A 19,286-nucleotide genomic window follows, 5' to 3' on the forward strand; every position below is an offset into this window, starting at 1 on the left:
TGCGTGGGGCAGACATTTGTGCCACAGGGACTCTGTAATGACGGTAATGCGATACATAGGTTTTTTGACTTGGGTCTTGTTTCACTTGCAAGCTGACCGTGCTGTGTGCAGGGCCTCATTCTTTTCTCTTGAAAATTAATCTTTAAAAGAAAATTGGAAATGAGGACAAAGTGGTCTTAAGTGGGGATGCTTCTGTCATGGGTTCAGAGTGCAAGGAGAGCAGAGATGTTGACGCATCTCAACAGGACTCCGCCAGTGTAAGAACATGTTTTAATCTATTTTTTTTGGTTTGTTTGTGTCTATTTACAATGCTCATAAAATGTTTGGATATCTTTACAAATGAATATTCAATATATAAACAAGACCAAAAAAATTAAGCCAATATAAATTACAAAGCTTTCCACCATTAATGTGACCTGTAACTTTTACTACTGTTATTTTATTTTTTTTTTTTTTTTAAATCCTTTTGAAAAAGAAAAGTAAAATTAAACAAGATAATGTGCTGGCACAAGTGTGTACATCCTCCTCAACTGGGATGTGGTTGTTCAGAGCCAACCAATCATATTCCAGCTCATGTTAAATGGGAGTCAGCACACACCTGTCACAATTTAAAGTACCTCTGATTAAATTCCAGATGTTCTCATAGGCTTTTTCTGACTTTTTCCCGTTTAGTTGAAGGCTAAATGTTTTGTGCTAACACTGACACATATGTATTTGCCACAATTCATGATTCCCTAGGCCTCATTTCCAGCTGAGGTAAAACAGCCCAAAAGCATGATGCTTCACTGTAGGCATGGTGCTCTTTTGGTGATGAGCAATCTTGTGTTTGCACCAACCATATCTTTTGGAACTATGGCCAAAAAGCTCAACCTTAGTTTCATCGGACTGTGACGCATTTTCCCACATGCATTTGGGAGATTTTATTATCAAGAGGGATTGAATTATGAACAGCTCCAAATGGCAATATTAGTAGTAAACCTTCAGGCTTCTGCTAGAAAACAAACACACAAAAAAAAGTCAGGAAAAGCCCACTAAAGCAGCTGGAAATCTGGGTTGAATTAACGGCACTTTAAATGGGTGCAGTTGTGAGTTGACTTACATTTAACATGAGTTTAAATATGATCGGGATGAGTTCAGAATTAACCAATTTAAAAGAGGGTGTGCACGCTTGTGCAACAAAATTATTTCAGTTTATTTTTACTTCCCTTCTCAAAAAGGTAAAAAAAAAAAATTAAACCGATTTGGTCAGATTATATGTCACATTAATGGTGAAAAGCGTTTGGAAATGATTTGTCTTGGTCTCATTTTTAAATGCAGGATAATGAAAACCTTTCGATTGAAAAAGGGTGTGTAGACTTTTTATATGCACTGCCATTCTTGAATGTGCCTTTTTTTCCTCTGTCCCTTCGGGAGTCTTTACCCTGCCGTGTATGGGATATCTCAGAATGAATAATACATATGCATTGGAGTGTAATTCAATTCACCGGAGTAGGGATGAAGCAGCATTACAGCATTACATTCACATCTTTTGTCTTTTTCAATTATGGTCCAAAGTGCTTTCGGTCCCTGAATATGCGCTGCTTGACATTTCGTCCCTGTTTGTTCAATGTCATTAATCACACCCTTATTAAGAGGGCGCTCTCTCAAATGCTAATTCCCCAGTGTGATGTTTCCATAGGTCGCAGATGTTTCAGTGGAGGTGTCCACGGTGGACCACACGCTAAAGAAGCCGTGCAGGAAGTACAGGAGGACGAGGAGGAAGCCCAAAGGTCTGTCCAGGCTGTGGGCCCACCTGCTGAATGTCCAGCACTTGGCTGTCATCATCACGGCTGTGGTCTTTGTGCTGGTGGTGGTTCTGTGGTCGGTGCTCTGGGTCTTTATATGTAAGTATGTGTTGGTTACTAAGCGCAATAGTCACCCATGGAAGTGCCTAATGAAAGTTTTTTTAGTTTCTTCGTTTATGTTGGTTTTTACCTGAATTGAAAGAAATTTGCAATAAATCATGGAGGGAAAATACATGCATACATATTTGGATAGAAACATATGGTTCACCTTGTATTTAATATATATATATATATATATATATATATATTCATAATACATATGAATTATATACAATATATAATGAAGTAGAATTTTTTTTTTTTAACCATATTCATAATGTCCAATATTTAAAAAATGTAAATAAGATATTTCACTGTATCCTAAATACATATGTTATAACATTACTGGAGTATTTGCAACCAGTCAAACAGCCATTTTTATATCTAATAAAGTATCAATAATGGACTAACATTTCTATGTATGATATGATCAATCTATCCCAGTTCGGCACGAAGGCAACAGCGGCGTATACTTTGCTGGGATGTTCCGCGTGGCTAACGTGGAGTTCATCCCGGAATACCGCCAGGCAGAATCTCACGAGTTTGTCTCCATGGCTACGAAAATACAACATGTGGTGCGTGGTACTGTGCAGGATACACTCTGTATACACTGACACCGTGTTAAGTGTTGTTGTTGCTGCTGCTGCTACAGGTGAGCGGTGTGTACAAGATGTCCTCAGTGGCTCGCCTATACAAACACACCATCATTTCGGACCTCAGGTACTCTTGTAAACATGCATTTACATTTACATAGTCATTTGCTTGACTTTTTCATCATGACTAATCCTCCAAATGGTCATCAAACTTTGAGGCTGTGCTCTTCCCGTGCATGGTGCATTGCCCATCTGTCTAAGATACCTGCTTCCCTTTGTGGCTCATTAGGATAATTTCCTATTCGCAGTTCGCCCAATATGAGTGCTGGGATTTACCCATAAATGCATGCTTTTAATCAAAATGGCCAACTTCCTGTTCACTTTCGGGTACGGGTGCTTGAGACTTTTTCATGTGTCCTATTACGATAGACATGTCCACCCAATTTCATGTTGAGAGGTGAAACCGGTGTCGGGGGCATGTAAAGATTGCCCTGTAGTGTTCCACAAGGGTCAATCCTGGGCCCCATCCTCTTCATCATTTACTTAATCTCTTTCATCCCTGTAGCAAGGAGGACTGTATTTTCTAGCAAGCCATGTACCAGAAGCAAACGGTCCAGCTGTTGAGAGATCCAGCCAAGCTCTGCCCTGTCACGACCCAAACGCATGTTTATAAAGTTTACCCGCTCAGCTCACTGTGTCAATGCCTTTCTTTACTCATATGGTCTCGTCATCTACCATGTTTTTGTAATCCCTCAGTACTAACAACAAGGGAGGGGTACTGGTGCACTTCTGGATGGTGTTTGAGGTCCCTCACCTGAAGAGCGTGGCGGTCTGCGAGGAGTGTGTGGGCATCATCCTCAGGGACTCGGTCCACACCAACCTGAAGAACCGCTCATCGGTGGGCTACATTTTGGGCCTGCCTGTGGACATCGACTCAATCCTCGTCAATGGTGGCTCACATTGGGGATGTGTGGAATGTTTCCTTGTATTTACAAAAACTGAACTGACTGGTTCGCTCTTTTTTGCAGCTGTCCAGCGCTCAGATTACTCATTCAATGCGGCAGGTAGGTGGATGTTTTGTAACCTGAAATTAAGGAAATGTACTTATTAGATCAGGAATTCTCAAGTTCTGGTACGTGAATGAGTCAGTAAGTACAATTCAGCTGTATTTGACTTTTCATTTCAAAAACGTTTGCACTTCATCTATAAGTACTTGTCATATTCAGTTAATGCTTGCCCAGTTCACATGCAAATCAACGCATAAAAGCAAAAATGTCTCTAATTCTCCCACATATGCTCAATTTGGATTAATTTTCCCATACGATATAATGGAAAGAAATGTATTCCATTGCAGGGGTCAAAATGTAGCTTAGTTAATTCTCCTTTCCGTCTAAAAAATGTGTTGCAGTAATGGTAAATCTTAACAACGCTAAATCTTTATACAGCAGTGCAAGTTACTGTAATCGGTATAATAAATTACAATTTAATTCTCCTTACCTCATAATGACTATCATGGCTTTGACCACCTGGGGGCAGTATAATGCAGACATACGTGGAGACGTTCAGAACTGACTTGGTTCTCCGTAGCAATTCTAGTCATTCTTCGAAGAGGATAAAGAATGTATCCCTGTAAAGAACATATGCCTATGCCTGCCAAATGACAGATCGTATCGCAAAAAAAGGTGACATAAATGATTGTCCTTTTTGGGTTCACTTCCACTGCTTTCCTCGTTTGCAGTAGATAATGACAGAATTTGCATAACGCTGGTGATGCATTTTATACAACCCTAATAACATCACCAGTCAGCAAACATTGGATTCATCTTCTCCCCCCCCCCAGGCTCCCAGTGTATAGACAAACTGTATGCCAGCCTTCCCGTGGTGAAGGTCCCTTTAAACATCTTTTCGTCATGGGGTGGTGTGCGATGCCACGTAAAGCTCACCGCCATGCCCGGTTTTCTCATCCGGCTGACCGTCGCCTACTTCCAAATCGAGCCCAGTGACTGCGTTCGCGACGCCCTGACAGTGTACGACGCTCTTCTGCCCATGAGGGGGAGAGTTCTGCACAGGTGAACCGCCACCCTCGCCCTACCTCCGTTTTCTGTCCTACTGTGTAAAACGGATTCAACAGACGGCAAGGCGTATTCCACAGCGCAGGTTTTAATAATAACTCAAGGCAACAACACAAATCAACATCTTGTCAAAAATCAGGCCTTCAAAATAGAAAGCGCCAGTATAATAACAGTTTCACCACACTTTCTTTAGCCTTACGATGACGTACTTAGGAATCACACTCAAACGCAACAAAAATGGGGACATCATTTAGAAAAATTGTCCAAAAAATAATAATAGGGAAAGTAGAGCGTAAAAAATCCGATGTTCCCCTGTAGTATATTTCCAAGAAAATAAATATGTATATTTTTGAGAGAAAAAAAGACAATCACATTAAGAAAAAAAGTGCTATGGTGATTTGTATGTTTGTGTGCATGCATTGTCAGGTTGTGTGCGCCTGTTTCCAGCTCCATCTCCCTTGTGTCCACCTCCAACGTCATGCTGCTGTCGTTCACCCTGACCAGCGGACACAAGAGCTTCAGAGGACACTTTGAAGCCATCACACAGGAGCGTATGTCACATTTCTATTGAATGCCAGACAGAAAAAGTTTGTACAGCAGATATAAAAAAAATCTAAACTCCCAGAAACCAGGTTTATTGTTTGCGTCCAACCTTCAGGAGTCTGCTAGAAAGCAAAAAAAAAAAGCCTGCTAGAACAGCTAATCTTATTTCCCCCCCCCCCCCCCCCCCCCCCCAATTTAGTTATACAGGTCAAAGTTCATATCAATGGTGTGAAACGTTTTGAAATGATTTATGTTGGTCTCACTTTTGTGACATCACAAAAGCCTGGCATTTGAACGGGGGTGTGTAGACTTACGTATATCCACTGTACCCGCTCCTCAGTGCGCGTATCTCACATCGCATCGCAACCGCACGTGACCGGCCAGATTTACAGCCCCTTCCACCCCAGCCTCATGCCCCCCCACTGCTTTTGCACTTGGATCTTTCAGGTAAAGCTCCAGCATACATAACTTACCGTATACACTATTTTGCCACCGTCTTACCCCTTTTTAATTTTTCTTTTTTTCTTTTTTTGGGCCTTCATCGTAGACGCCTGACGCCGCTTTGGGGGTTGCACTGCAGCTCCACAACTATGTGCTGAAACCAAAAGACATGAAGGGCTGCGAGCACGGATGGTGGAGGGTCAACGAAGTTATGTATGGGCAATGGAAAAATACCTAAAAAATGTGGAGAAACATGACGATAAAATCAATAATAACATCTTTCTACATGTTTATCGTATTGCCAAATAGTGAGCCCAAGAGGTTTATTAGCACTTTGTAATGGTCTGATACATCTACAGTTAGTCAATACTTGACAATAGCAAAGGTCTTTGCTAAATTGTAAGCTCACATGTTGCTTAAATGGTAGTTTTCAGCTTTCCAAATAGTGAATCCAAATGTAGCTAAACTGGTTAATTAATAGTGTATTAGCACTTAAATACAACAACAAAAATCTATTCATCTTTAAATAACTCATTTAATTCATTTTTGTTCCACAATATGACTAAAACTTGAATACACTGTGAAAAGACCTGCTGCTTGCTAAACACTGAACCGATCTTTCCTGAAATTATTACAATTTTGTAATGGAGTAATACATTTGCTTGCCAAATCGTGAGCCGGCATGTTGCTTACCAATCAAATCAATAAAAAGTTATTTATGTAGGACTTTAAAATCCATAAAAAAATGCAATCCAAAGGGCTTCACAGATGAAAACAGAATATTGGAATAAGGCACCACTGTAATGATAATGATGATTTTATGACCTCATTAACAGTTTCTGTGGCACCTACGTGGGACACGAGAGCGTGTTTCGCATCGCCGAGCGCAGCGCCGAGGTGGAGTTTCGCTGCACCTCACAAAGCGCTGCGCAACCTTTCCGGGCGTCGTACAGCAGCTACAACATCAGCCAACGTAAACGTTTGTTGTTATCACTGAAGAGGAATTATTCAATTAGCGCAGGGTTTGCCTAATGATGTAGCCGGCGCGCTCCTCTTCTCCACAGCCTGTCCGGAAAATCACTTCCTCTGCTCCACGGGACTCTGCGTGGACAAACGTCGACGCTGCGACGGGCTGGACGACTGCCAGGATGAGAGCGACGAGGTCTTCTGCTGTAAGTCGAGTTATTCCGAATTGGCTTTATTATTGTAAATGTTATTGCGTCCAGTAAAAACTTTGGATACTTTGGATGAAATATGCTGTATGCTTTTAAGCACTTGAAACTTGCATATTTGGGGGTATTGTATTTATGAAAAAGTTACTTTTTATATTTTACCTCAAAAAGTATATTTTGGACATTTTTCCCCAAAAAACAAAAAAAGCTGTATGTATGTAAATAGTCATCCTCTTACAAGAAAAAAAGTTGTATATTTTTGAGAGGATGATTCTATTTTTTGTAGGCAAAAACAGTCCGCATGTCTTTTGTTTTCAGCAAGACCCAACAAGAAGTGTGAAGGCAGCAGCCCTCTGCATCCTCTGTTTGTCTGCAACGGCGAGATGGACTGCGCCAACGGATTGGATGAAACCAACTGCACACAGGGTGGACTTCTTTTAACAACACATCAGCCCTCGATGTACAGTACGTGGCTCTGACGTGTTTCGTTGTGTGACAGAAACGAGCTGCTCAGCCGTCAGCTATCGCTGCCGCAGCGGCTCGTGCATCCGGAAAAAGAACGCCAGGTGCGACGACGTCGCCGACTGTCAGGACGGCAGCGATGAACGCGACTGTGGTGAGCAAACGCCTCTGTATCATTCATTAAAATGTCATAAATGATAGTGCAATACTGTATTTCTGCTGATACAAGGTCCTATTTTTTTGAATAACTTCCCTAATATGGATTAAAAAGTATTTTCTTGGGCTAGTATGGCAGCTGATACTATCGATGAGCCTTATGTGAAGGTGGTTTGTCTGTGTTGAATAACTGAACTAGACTAGTTCAGTTATGGAGACTGTATTCAGTCTCCATGTAGCATGGGCTCATTATTGTGTACTGTACATGCTTAATGCATGGTGTTGGTGCTTTATGCTCCTCTGCATTTTAAGTGCTTTGCTGCCATCTTGTGGCATCTACACATAATTACAAACTCATTTTGGGTTGGTCAGTTATTTGCAGATTTTCGCTGGTCGTGGCCGGGCTCGGTCCTGATCTCCAGCAAATAGTCGTGGTTCACTTTAGTATGTTTGCGAGGAAAATAGCATAGATAGTATGTGTTCAGTAATAAAGTGTATATTTTAAACGAAAAAATAATAATGTAATAATGTTTTTGGAGTTTATAAAGTTGTTTATTTTTCACAAAATCTGATATTTTCGAGTTCTATATTTTCAAGAAAAACACCTTTGTTTAGAAATTTTTAGTTTATTACTTTAAAAGGTCTTGTATTTGCTTTGTTACATATATATTTTTAAAATTTTATATTTATAAAAAAGTGGTATTTCTGATTTGTATTTCTGAAAGATTTATATTTATGAAAAAAAGCTGTATAATTTTGAGGGGAAAAAAGCAGGCTTTTCCTTTTTTTCAAGTTGCTTTTTTATTATGTTTTTATGAAAAAGATTTGTATATTTTCAAGAAAGATGTATTAATGGGTGTAATTTGAATTTTAGAATAGTTTTCAAATTATTCAATGGGCTGTAAATCTTCAAGAACAAATTTAAATTTGTTTTTATTTTCAAGATATTTTTAGGCACACATTTATTTTAGAATAAATGATGTAAATGGCTCTTTTTGGATTTTTAAAAAGTGTATTAATAATAAAGTTATATATTTTAAAGAAAAAAACTCATTTTTTATATTTTCAAAACAATTTTTCAGAAAAACTTTGAATATTTATTTGGTGGTGGGGGGGTGGGGTAGGGGGTAAAATAATGTATTTAAGAAAAAAAACTAGAAAAAAATATACCCAAATGGCAGATTTTGGATTTGGTCCAATTTTCATGAAAAGGTGTGCATTTTCAAAAAGAAAAAGTTGTACCGTAACTTTGAAAATATGTGTATCCACCGTGTCAGTGGGTGCTGCTGTTTTGGTCCGCAACAGAGTTCAAATGGGCTCAAGTAAATTTGTAATAGCCCTTACTAGCCATGTTTTCCCCCAATGATATCAAACAATGACGTTTTCTGCAGCTTGCGGGCTCCCCGTCCCCCCCGTCGCCCCCGGGGCCCCTCGCATCGTGGGCGGCGCTGACTCCGAGGAGGGCGAGTGGCCTTGGCAGGTCAGCCTGCACTTCTCGGGTCACCTGATCTGCGGCGCCTCCGTGCTCTCGTCCGATTGGCTGGTCTCGGCGGCGCACTGCTTCGGCAAAGACAGGTCGCTTTCTCTCCCTCTCTCTCTCTCGCTTGGTCGTTGGGCAAATTGACACGGGAGCCCCCGCAGGCTGTCCGACCCGCAGCGCTGGCGGGCCCACCTGGGCGCGTTGACGCAGGGCAGCCCCGGGCACGTGGCGGAGATCCAGCGCATTGTGGTGCACGAGTACTACGATCCCCAAACGCTGGACTACGACGTGGCGCTGCTGCGGCTCAAGAGGGCGTGGCCGGCCTCGCTGGGCCCCCTGGTGGCGCCCGTGTGCCTGCCCGGCGCTTCGCACGCCGTCACTGCTCGACACCGCTGCTGGGTGACGGGGTGGGGACATCGCTCTGAGGAAGGTGAGGAATGCCGGTTGGTAAATGCCACTTGAGGGGGGCAATATTACGTACACCCACGTCCTCCAACTCAAGACATCGCTATATTTCTCTAGCTATATTGCGTGTGTTTTGGTCATTTTCATATCATTTTCATCCTTTGTCGTGATGTCACCTCCTCCCCGCAGACAAGTCGCTGCCGTCCGTGCTGCAGAAGGCGCAGGTGTCCGTCATGAGCCAGACGGAGTGCAAGAAGACTTACGGTCCCGTGTCCCCCCGCATGCTGTGCGCGGGGGTCCCGTCGGGGGAGCGGGATGCCTGCAGGGTGAGCCCCCGACCTCCGAAACGACCCGCGTACGATGTATCTGACCGGATTTCTGTACTTTGCTGTGATTGGTCAGGGGGATTCGGGCGGGCCTTTATCCTGCCGGGCGCCGGGCAGGGGTCGCTGGTTCCTGATCGGCATCGTCAGCTGGGGGTCGGGCTGCGGCAGACCGCACCTGCCGGGGGTCTACGCCCGGGTCACCAAGTTCACCTCGTGGATCTACGACCATATCAGCTGACTCCTGAAACCCACGCACACAAAAAAAACAAACACAAAGTGAAACTTGGCTAAAGTTTGGCTTCTGTAATCCAGCCCACCGAGCATTTTTTTCTCGAATAGAAGAGAATAGAACTTTATTGCCTGAACATTTACATCACCAAGAAAGTGACCATTTTTTTGCATTAATTTAGACATTCTTTTCCTGACATTGGTTCAGATGTATTTATAAAATATGTTCATTTTTTATATTCATTTATCTCATTGAATAATGTATTGATTTATTTGAAATACTAAAATAAAAAATATTTGAAAATATCCATCCATTTTCAACACCGCTTATCCCGGTTTGGGTCGCGGGGCGCCGGAGCCTATCCCAGCGGACTTCGGGCGAAAGGCGGACTACACCCCGAACTGGTCGCCAGTCAGTCGCAGGGCACATATAGACACGGACGACCATTCGCACTCACATTCACACCGTCACTGAGTGGGAACTGAACCCGCGCTGCCCGCCCCAAAGTCAGGCGAGTGTACCGCGACACCATCAGTGACTTACAGTATAGTATAATGTAATACAAAAACTTGTATTGTTAAAATAAACAACGTTTACGTTTCCTCAAATTGGTTAAATACAGTATATATATTTTATTTACTCAATTATATAATATTTTCTTGTAAACACTCAATTATGTAAAATAAATAGAATGTAAAGATGATTATTTTATGAAGTAATCGATTGATTATAATTTATTTCATTGTAAATACAATTAAAATGAGCACTAATTGTTAATTATTGAAATCCACTATTTTACACACACATTAACGTATTTATTATTATTTTTTTTTTACTTCATCTCCAAATGGCCTGGCCCATTTGTCTGTTCTAAAAATCAAGTTCGCCCCGTCACTATTTTACCGCCTTGAAAACGTTGTGATTGTTCGTCCAAAGTTGCACAATAAAGTTTGAATGTTCAGCCCCTCTATGTTCTCTCCATCGCCATTCGAGTCATTTGATGCCACATTAGTGATGAAAGGGTCTTGCTAATATCTCCCCCCCCCCCGCGGCGCGTTCAACCTGCCACAATTGCGACAAGGGTGACGTTTGCACATAGTGGCCTCATTGTCCCGCTCCCCAGCGGTGCAATGCATTGTGGGGCTTGGGCTGACACCTAAAAAGTGGAGCAGGTGAATGAAAAAGGGGGTTGGATTTCGGTGGTGGGGGGCGGGTGGGGGTGGGGGGGGTTCTCGCACGCTCTTCCTCTCGATCGCTTCTCCGGAACTGAGTGGGACTCCGCCATGAGGAGGGAAAGCTGCCAGGTGTACTGCATCTTCGGGCATGGACGCTCCAGCTCCTCCGAGGTCCAGGTGAGAACCCCCCCACCGCCCTCCACTTTGTCAAAATGAATCCCACCTTGAGCTGTGTGTTCCACAGAAGGAAGAAGAGACCTTGAAGGAGCCCGCCCAGTTTCCGAGCTCCGCTAAAGAGGAGCAAGTTCCACCTGCCAAACGTGGTTCCCGGGTGAGATGGGCACTAGGGATCCTGCCCGTTGTTTCCTGCGCCGCTACCATCGCTTTAGCCACCCACTACTTGATGCGTGAGTAAGGCTTCCATGTAATCCAAATGCAACAATACCTTGGGACACAAGCCATCGTTTGGGCATTTTTTCTTTTTTTTTTTTCTTTTTTTAGATACAAGGGTTAGATGGTGGCAGCGCGAACTTCACAACAAGCAGCAGTTTGGCACATAGTGAACAATTCAGTAACAGGGAGGGACAATAAACAGCTTGCAGACTTTTTGGGAAGACTGGTTCACTATCTGCCAAACTGGTGCTTGTTGGGCATTTGCGCACTACTACCATTTAGCCCTCGTTATCTCAAATTTTTGCTCGCAAATCAAAGCCCAAAAAACCGGATCTCGCATGATGGTGCGAGCTGTGCAATAGAGTCCGGCTGCAGCAGCTCCCGCATTGGTGATTTTAAATCAAATCATGTGTAACCCATGTTGTAAGATGAGTTTAAAATTATATCTAAGTGTTTTGGGATCATCGTCTGTGAAATTATACACGCAATTATTCAAAAAAATGTCAAGGAGGGAATCAATTACCTATTTTTTGGTTTTAATTTGTGGCAAAGAATTACTGTATTGCTTCTATAGACAGCACACCTGTCTGAATGGCACGTTTCCTCAGCAGCCCCGTCCTCCTCGATGTTCTTCCTGGCATGCAGCGTGGAGTTCCCTAACTTGAGCTTCTCTGCGGAGCTCGCCGACGGCTCCTCGGCGCAGTTCCGCCTGCAGGCTGGGGCTTTAAAGCCTTACGTGAGTGCCACATTGCCCCTGGATGTTGCCTGCCCATTCCCTTCTCCTTGTCTTGCTTTTCCCCCTCTTTCTCATCTCCTTGCTGTTAAATGTAAAGCTGAAAGAGGAGCTGGTCGGTGTGTGTGTGTGTGTGTGTGTATATATACGTGCGTTAGTGTCCAAGGGGGGTCCAAAGGGTCCCGAGGGATCAGGGCCTTTTCAGTGTTGAGGACAAGCCCGCCATAGTGAGAGGACGAGCAGAAAGCTTCAATACAAACACTGTCTGTGTGACATCACACACACACACACTCGGTGGGCCATTACTGGGAGAAGGGGATTCTCACCAAATTATTAGGAACAGCCCTCACCGTCACACGGTTAACTAAACAACCATCACCATATTGTTTAATTACTGTACAGTGTTTCCTCATGGACTGGTCTCTATTTAAAAAAATAATAATAGCTGCACACTAGTTACAGTATTTGTGGAAAAACTCAAACCAATATGTCCTATTTTATATGACGTTATAAACAAATATTTTCCAGTTCTCAGAAGTCTACAAGTCCTCCCCGTGGAGCTCCTACTACCTGCGCTCAGGGATTGTCGCCTTCAGGTACGCTGTTGCTATAGTATTGGGACGCCGGAGCGTGTCCTGATACTTGTGTTTGTGACGCCGACGAAGACTTTGTGTGGAACAGTGAAGGCATAGAAGGCCTCAACGTGTTCTACTGGAGTCAATTCTCTGCCCCGGACCACGTCGCCATGGCGATACAACGGTCCAGCCCGGAGAGGCTGCAGCGTAGACATCCGGGCGGCAACAAGGTTCTGCGGGGCGACGGACGCGAGCAGCGCTACTACTTGGAGCACGACGACGTCACGCTCCATCTACTGGGTGACGTAGCTTTCAATCATAAATATCGCAAGTGTCAAATCAAATCAAGCAACTTGGCTCACAAGTATAATAAACACAGAAGAGTGTAATTTTTCCACGTTTTTTTTTTTTTTTATTACAACGAACCACATAGAGTCACACCTCAAAGTAGTAGGTTTTCCAGATATCATTTTTTCAATATCTCTTTACATGACCACTCAATGATCACACATCATGTTTTCCAACGCTTATTAAACTCGCACATCAGAACAAGATCCTTTGAAGTTCATCATTATGGTATTTGGCTTCAGCCCAAGTCAGACCTCGAATAAAAACTCTTGGTGAGGGCTTTCCATATCTGAAACTATTTTGTCAGTATCTGCTTGTATGATGACACAATGGCCGAAAAAAACAAGTTTTCCACCACTTACTAAACTCACAAGAACCCATGATATTCACCATATTATTTGTCATTTGGCTCTTTTGACGTATCGAGTGATACCTCGGTGAGAACTTTCTGGGTGCGTCATTAGTTTGTCAATACACACTTGTATGATGTCGGAATAGCAAAAAAAAAAAAAGGTTTGCTTGAAAACCACATTGAGCGATGTCTCAAATTAATGCCCATGTTGAAGGCGTTTTGCATCTGTTACCGATTTGTCAATATCTGCTCATATGACGCCACGATGTGCAAAAACCTCTCAAATCGTTTACAAGGTGCATTTTGACACCTCTGACGAGTATTGCACATGTGTAGGTTTGGATCCGGACGAATGGGAAGAAAATTCCGACAAGCTTAAGAATCCAAACAGCCTCCAGAGTGGAAAGTGGCAGCTCGGCTTCCAAGGTGAGGCTTCCACTTGAGAAAAAAAAAAAAACAGAGCAAAGCCCATATTTGGTCCTGGTTTCCTGTTTGTAGTGGTGTCCGTCGACCTGTACGCTAAACACGGCGTGAACCGCACCCTCGTTCTGATGAGTCCCAAGAAGCTGTACTACCAGTGGCGCCTTCGCGTGCCGTCGGGCCACGCGGTCCGCCTGGTGGTCCTCGCGCTGCACGGCGGCGCCGCGCCGGGAAGCTGCGGCGCTCACAAGCTGTCGGCCTACGACTTCCTGCTTCCTTTGCAGAATAAGATCATCGCCAGGTACGCTCTCCCACATGGTGTTTTTTTTTACATGTTTATGTCCACCACTTTTGTTGTTGTTGTGCCCACAGGTGGTGCGGGCTGCCCGTGCCGCAGGGCTCCTCGCCCGCCACGGGCCTGACGTCCTCGGGGAACGTCATGCTGCTCACCTTCTCCTTCAGCCGGCAGAGGGAGGGAGCCGTCTTCAAGGCCTACTTTCAGGCTGTGCCCAAAGCACGTATGGTGACCGTATTTTTGTTGCTTTTTTTTCATTGTTCATTTTTTGGGGCATTTTCATGCTTTTAAAAAAAATTGCCATAATTTATATTGTCAAGTGCTTTTTGTTTTATTTAGGTTGTGGAGGGTCACTGTCCTCTTGGAATGGCTCCGTTTCCTCCCCTTACCACCCCTCTCACTATCCTCCTAATATAGACTGCAGGTGGACATTACGAGTGAGTCACACCTGTGTGTCTGTCTGAGAAAATAGAAGGAAAAAAAAAAAGCAAGACAATTGAATGACTGTCTCATCCTTTTTTGTCATTCAACCGGCTCACATTCAGGCACCGTTGCCCGGGTACCTGATCTCCGTGACGATGGTGACGCTTGACATCCAGCCGTCGTCGGACGGCTGCGAGAAAGACTGGCTCGACGTCGGCGGCGTCAAGTGAGTCATGAGCGGAATGTGCTAGCATGTTATTTTTACGATTTTATTTATTTGTGACACGTGGGAGCATCATGGAGAAAGGTGGGAACGTGGCGACGGCAGCGTCCCTCAAACCTTTGAGGATGAAATATTTTTAAAAAAGAATTCATTCAAAACAAAACTAATAACAACAAATAGTAAAAATCTTAACAATTAATTCATTTATTAAAAGGTTTTTTTTATATTTAATATAATTGATTAATAAGAAAAACACTAACAAAGCCTTCCTGAAAGAATATTTATAATGAATAAATCAAATAATGAATGGGGAATATGAAAACCGCAGCATTTAATAACTAGAATAATTTGTTTTCATAAAAAAAATACTTAAACATTTCAGAATCTTAAATAGAAATAAATGACTAAATATGTATAGTTGATTATTTCTTTTAGCTTCTAAAGCTGACATGTTTTTCCCTTACATTATCCACCACGTTGATTAGGTGGGATAGCTTCAAATGGTCACGTGGCTCCTATCTCCTCTCTTATTGGTCTAGGATGTGCAACCAGGTGTCGGGCAGCGGCAGAGGGCGTGTCTACTCGTCTCCGCTCTCCATCCACTTCCACTCGGACGGCGCCCTGACTCGCCGGGGCTTCGATCTGCGCTACCGGGCCTTCTCGCCGGAGGCTTGTAAGTGGCTGCCCCGTCCCGTCCGCCACGCTCATTTAAAGGCACAGTATCTAGATTTTGTCCTGTGTATGCGCAGCCTGCTCGCCACGTCGGTTTGGCTGCGGCGACGGCGGCTGCATCCCTTTAAGGAAAGTGTGCGACGGCGTCAGGGACTGCGAGGATGGACGCGACGAGGCCAAATGCTGTAAGTGTCAAGTACGTCCGTCCAGAGCGAATCGTCCTGAAAGTGTGATAGAAATTAGAACGACTGATAAATCATTATAACTAGAATATTATAAATTATACGATATTATTATTTAGTTTTTTATTTGTTGTCTGTGCGAGTGGGTCAAACCATTAGGAACAGCTCTCATTATCATGCAGTGCAGCTGTACACACAAACATACTGTGCAATTATTACCTCCATCATTATATGGATGCAGAATTTAGTTCTGTGTTGGCATACTTCATGAAAAGGCTGTTGACTGCATTACCGTGTACTGACCACCGGGGCTGAAACGATTCATTGAATAACTCGATTACAAGAAAAGGTTGAAGCAAATTCTCTGCTTTGAAGTTTTGCAGAGATCTTTTTTTTTTAATTTATTTTATTTATTTATTTTTATATACAGCCAACTCAACTCACTCACCAGGCCATGGCCCGCCCTTTAAAGCCACACACACTCAAAGACACAGATTATTGTGTGAAATGTGACGATGGCGACCCCAAGTGAACAGTAATAATAACTTTACCTCACGTGCACAAAATCCATCTTTATCTGATTAATCGAGAGGATAATCAGTAGAATAATTGATTCTAGAACGATTCAATCACCGCGGCCCTACTGACCACCCTCCGCTGTGGCCTCAGTGTTGTTGTTTGCGCACAGCACCATGCAGGCCTGGCGAGGTGTTGTGCGGTAACGGACAGTGCAAAGCTCAAAGCGGCCAGTGTGGCGTGTGCGCAGACAGCGGCGAAGACAGCGGATGCAGTGAGTAAATGCACATGCGCGCACACACGCACGGACGCATACAATAATCCTTTACTCGTGTTCCCAGGAAGTAAATGTTACCACACGTGTGCGAAAAAAGTGTGCGTGCCCAAGTCTTCAGTGTGCGATGGCGTTGTGGACTGTGCAGACCGCAGCGATGAAGTAAACTGCACCCGAGCACGTGAGCATTATTATTAATAACAGTCTATTTTTTGTAACACTGTTAGACGTATTCAGTGTAATCTTCGTGCCTCCCGCAGACCTCAAAGGTTGCCCTTCATCCTCTTACAAATGCGGCAACGGAAAGTGCGCGAGCAAACTCAACCCCGAGTGTGACGGACTCAAAGACTGCCAGGACGGGTCTGATGAGCTGCGGTGCGGTCAGTGACCATTCAGAAGGATTTCAATGTTTTTATGCATGTTTTTTTTCTGGGCAATTTTTTTTTTTTTTTTTTTTTTTATCTGGCTCCTTCAATGGCAACATGGCTATTGTGACCTCTTTGTATCTATTTTTTGAATATGATTATTATGATTGAATTTCAAAGATATATATATATATATAACATGTTTAATTTCTATCTTAGATATTTTTATAGCTTATAAGTTTCTATTTAATTTCATTGAATATTTATTTTATTTTTATTTCTAACTTTTTGAATTTGTTTTATTTTTATGGTATTTAATTTTCATTTAGTTTTCTTCTGTTTTGTTTTTATTTTTATTTTAGTCATTTAATTTTCTTGAAATAGTCCCCAATTTTATTTCATTTCATTATATATATATATATATATATGTTTTTTACTTATTTGTTATTTTATTTTTTGTTTTGTTGTATTTTATTCGATTTGATTTCCAGTTTTATTTTCATTATTTGAATCTATTTTATTTTTTGTTGAATTTCATTTCAGACATTTTTTTTCACACAGTGATTATTTTATGAAATGATTTGGGGCATTGCAGCGCATATATCTTTACAAATATATATTTTCAAATGTATACTTTTATTATATTTTTATTTCATATGTATATGCAGTATATGAATATTACAAATATATACTGTATATATTGTTTTTTGAACGGCCATTTGGTGGCACTGCAGCACATACGGGCAACTCGCCTTCACACAAAACCAAAATGAGAATATTAAACATGTTGAAATCGTGTGGGTAAATATGTGTGTCTGTTGAACTGGACCCCAAGCCTTTAATAGTTCCGACAAAGCAGCGATTCCATTGGTGGAATGACAAAAGCTGCGGCCGCGCTCCCGTGCAGGTTGCGGCGTCCGGGCCCGGAAGAGGCCCAGGATCGTGGGGGGCGCCGACGCGCCCCCGGGCTCGTGGCCGTGGCAGGTGAGCCTCCAGATGGAACGTTACGGTCACGTCTGCGGCGCCACCCTGCTCGCCGCGCGCTGGCTCGTCTCGGCGGCGCACTGTTTCCAAGACTCGGACGCCATCAAGTAAGAGCAAACACTTCGTTACTGTACTTGAGTAAGTATTTCATGTACCTGCACTTTACGTGAGTATTTATTTTCGAGTGACTTTTCACTTTCGTCCAGACATTTGAAAACAGATAGCTGTACCTTCTACTCCTTACTTGTACTCCTACTTAATGCAGAGTGTGAGTACTTTTGCCAGCTGCGGTCTTTCCCCCGGCTCGTCGCCTGCAGGTATTCGGATCCGCGCGCTTGGCGGGCCTACATAGGGATGCGCTTGATGGCGGCGGGCAAGAACGCCGCCGCCGCCGCCGCCGCCGGCAGGCCCTTGCGCCGGATCGTCCCGCACCCCGCCTACGAGCGGCTCACGTCCGACTACGACATCGCCCTGGTGGAGCTGGGCGCCCCCGTCTTTTTCAACGAGCTTGTGCAGCCGGTGTGTGTGCCCGCACCCTCGCACGCCTTCGCCATCGGGACCAGCTGCTACGTCACCGGCTGGGGCGTCCTCACGGAGGACGGTACGACCTATTTTATTATTATTATTATTATTTTGACAGTGATATCCCAAATCGCCTTTCTCTATTGAAAGAAATGAAAATGCAATTCATCTGTTCCAGACCCCCATCCTAATGCATATTTGGAATGTGTTTTATTAATAAGAAAAGCTTCAAACACATAAACGTGTCATGAAATGTACAGAAAATACTGAATGGACGTGACAAGATTCATGAGATTCACCACCTAATCTGTCTTCTACTCCCAAACTGTGCTGATCTCCACTCCAAAGCGACGCGACGCCGGCATCTACTGGATCTGTTTGTCATTACAGTGGCTTACAAACCTGAATTTCACAGGCGAGCTGGGCGAGACCTTCTCCCAGCGATATCGAAGAGGGGCCAACGATGAACCGCAAGATAGCGGGGGAACGCTCTTCATTTTTCTTCCAAACTGTTTCTATTTGGGTGTGTGTTTTGGCGGCAGGGGAGCTGGCGTCTCGCTTGCAGGAAGCCTCGGTGCGGATCATCAACAGGAACACCTGCAACGAGCTCTACGACGACGCCGTCACTCCCAGAATGCTTTGCGCGGGGAACCTGCAGGGCGGGGTGGACGCCTGCCAGGTGAGTTCTGTTCAATTGCGTGAAATCTGGCGGTTTTGGTTTAGTCGGGTTAATCCGGCGCGTTGATTGATTGGATATCCAGTATTTAGCGATGTTGCATCGATCTCTTCTATTAAGCGCTATTTTGAATTTGTAGGGTGACTCTGGGGGTCCGCTGGTGTGTCAGGAGCACGGGCGGCGCTGGTTCCTGGCGGGCATCGTGAGCTGGGGCGAGGGCTGCGCCAGGCAGAACCGTCCCGGCGTCTACACGAAGGTGGTCAAATTTGCCGAGTGGATCCACGGGCAGACCCGAGGTCAGGTGTGATTGGCCCAACAAAGGACCAAGAAAACAACAACAAAACACGTTTTTGTTGTGTTTCGGATCAAAACAATAATAAATACAAAGATCACTCA

At 43.7% G+C, this 19,286-nt stretch overlaps 1 protein-coding gene across 1 annotated transcript; it reads left to right on the forward strand.

Annotated features, from left to right (window-relative positions):
- Nucleotides 1–197: 197 nt before the first annotated feature.
- On the forward strand, nt 198–19,217 carry LOC133396816 (uncharacterized). Its single transcript, XM_061667048.1, is given in 38 exon segments — nt 198–257; nt 1,679–1,883; nt 2,328–2,458; nt 2,536–2,603; nt 3,233–3,426; nt 3,505–3,540; nt 4,317–4,545; nt 4,975–5,099; nt 5,432–5,538; nt 5,639–5,745; nt 6,369–6,505; nt 6,597–6,704; nt 7,023–7,130; nt 7,204–7,320; nt 8,714–8,897; nt 8,964–9,232; nt 9,397–9,533; nt 9,610–9,766; nt 10,937–11,026; nt 11,029–11,114; nt 11,182–11,344; nt 11,939–12,066; nt 12,592–12,659; nt 12,745–12,938; nt 13,675–13,764; nt 13,837–14,059; nt 14,131–14,276; nt 14,393–14,490; nt 14,599–14,702; nt 15,239–15,372; nt 15,449–15,556; nt 16,242–16,343; nt 16,411–16,532; nt 16,534–16,723; nt 17,616–17,799; nt 18,010–18,293; nt 18,694–18,893; nt 19,030–19,217. Coding segments are annotated over 38 exon segments (5,361 nt in total). The 3' UTR covers nt 19,198–19,217.
- The last annotated feature ends 69 nt before the right edge of the window (nt 19,218–19,286 follow it).

This window comes from Phycodurus eques, chromosome 21 (genome assembly GCF_024500275.1).
Source record: "Phycodurus eques isolate BA_2022a chromosome 21, UOR_Pequ_1.1, whole genome shotgun sequence".
Taxonomy (NCBI): Eukaryota; Metazoa; Chordata; class Actinopteri; order Syngnathiformes; family Syngnathidae; genus Phycodurus; species Phycodurus eques.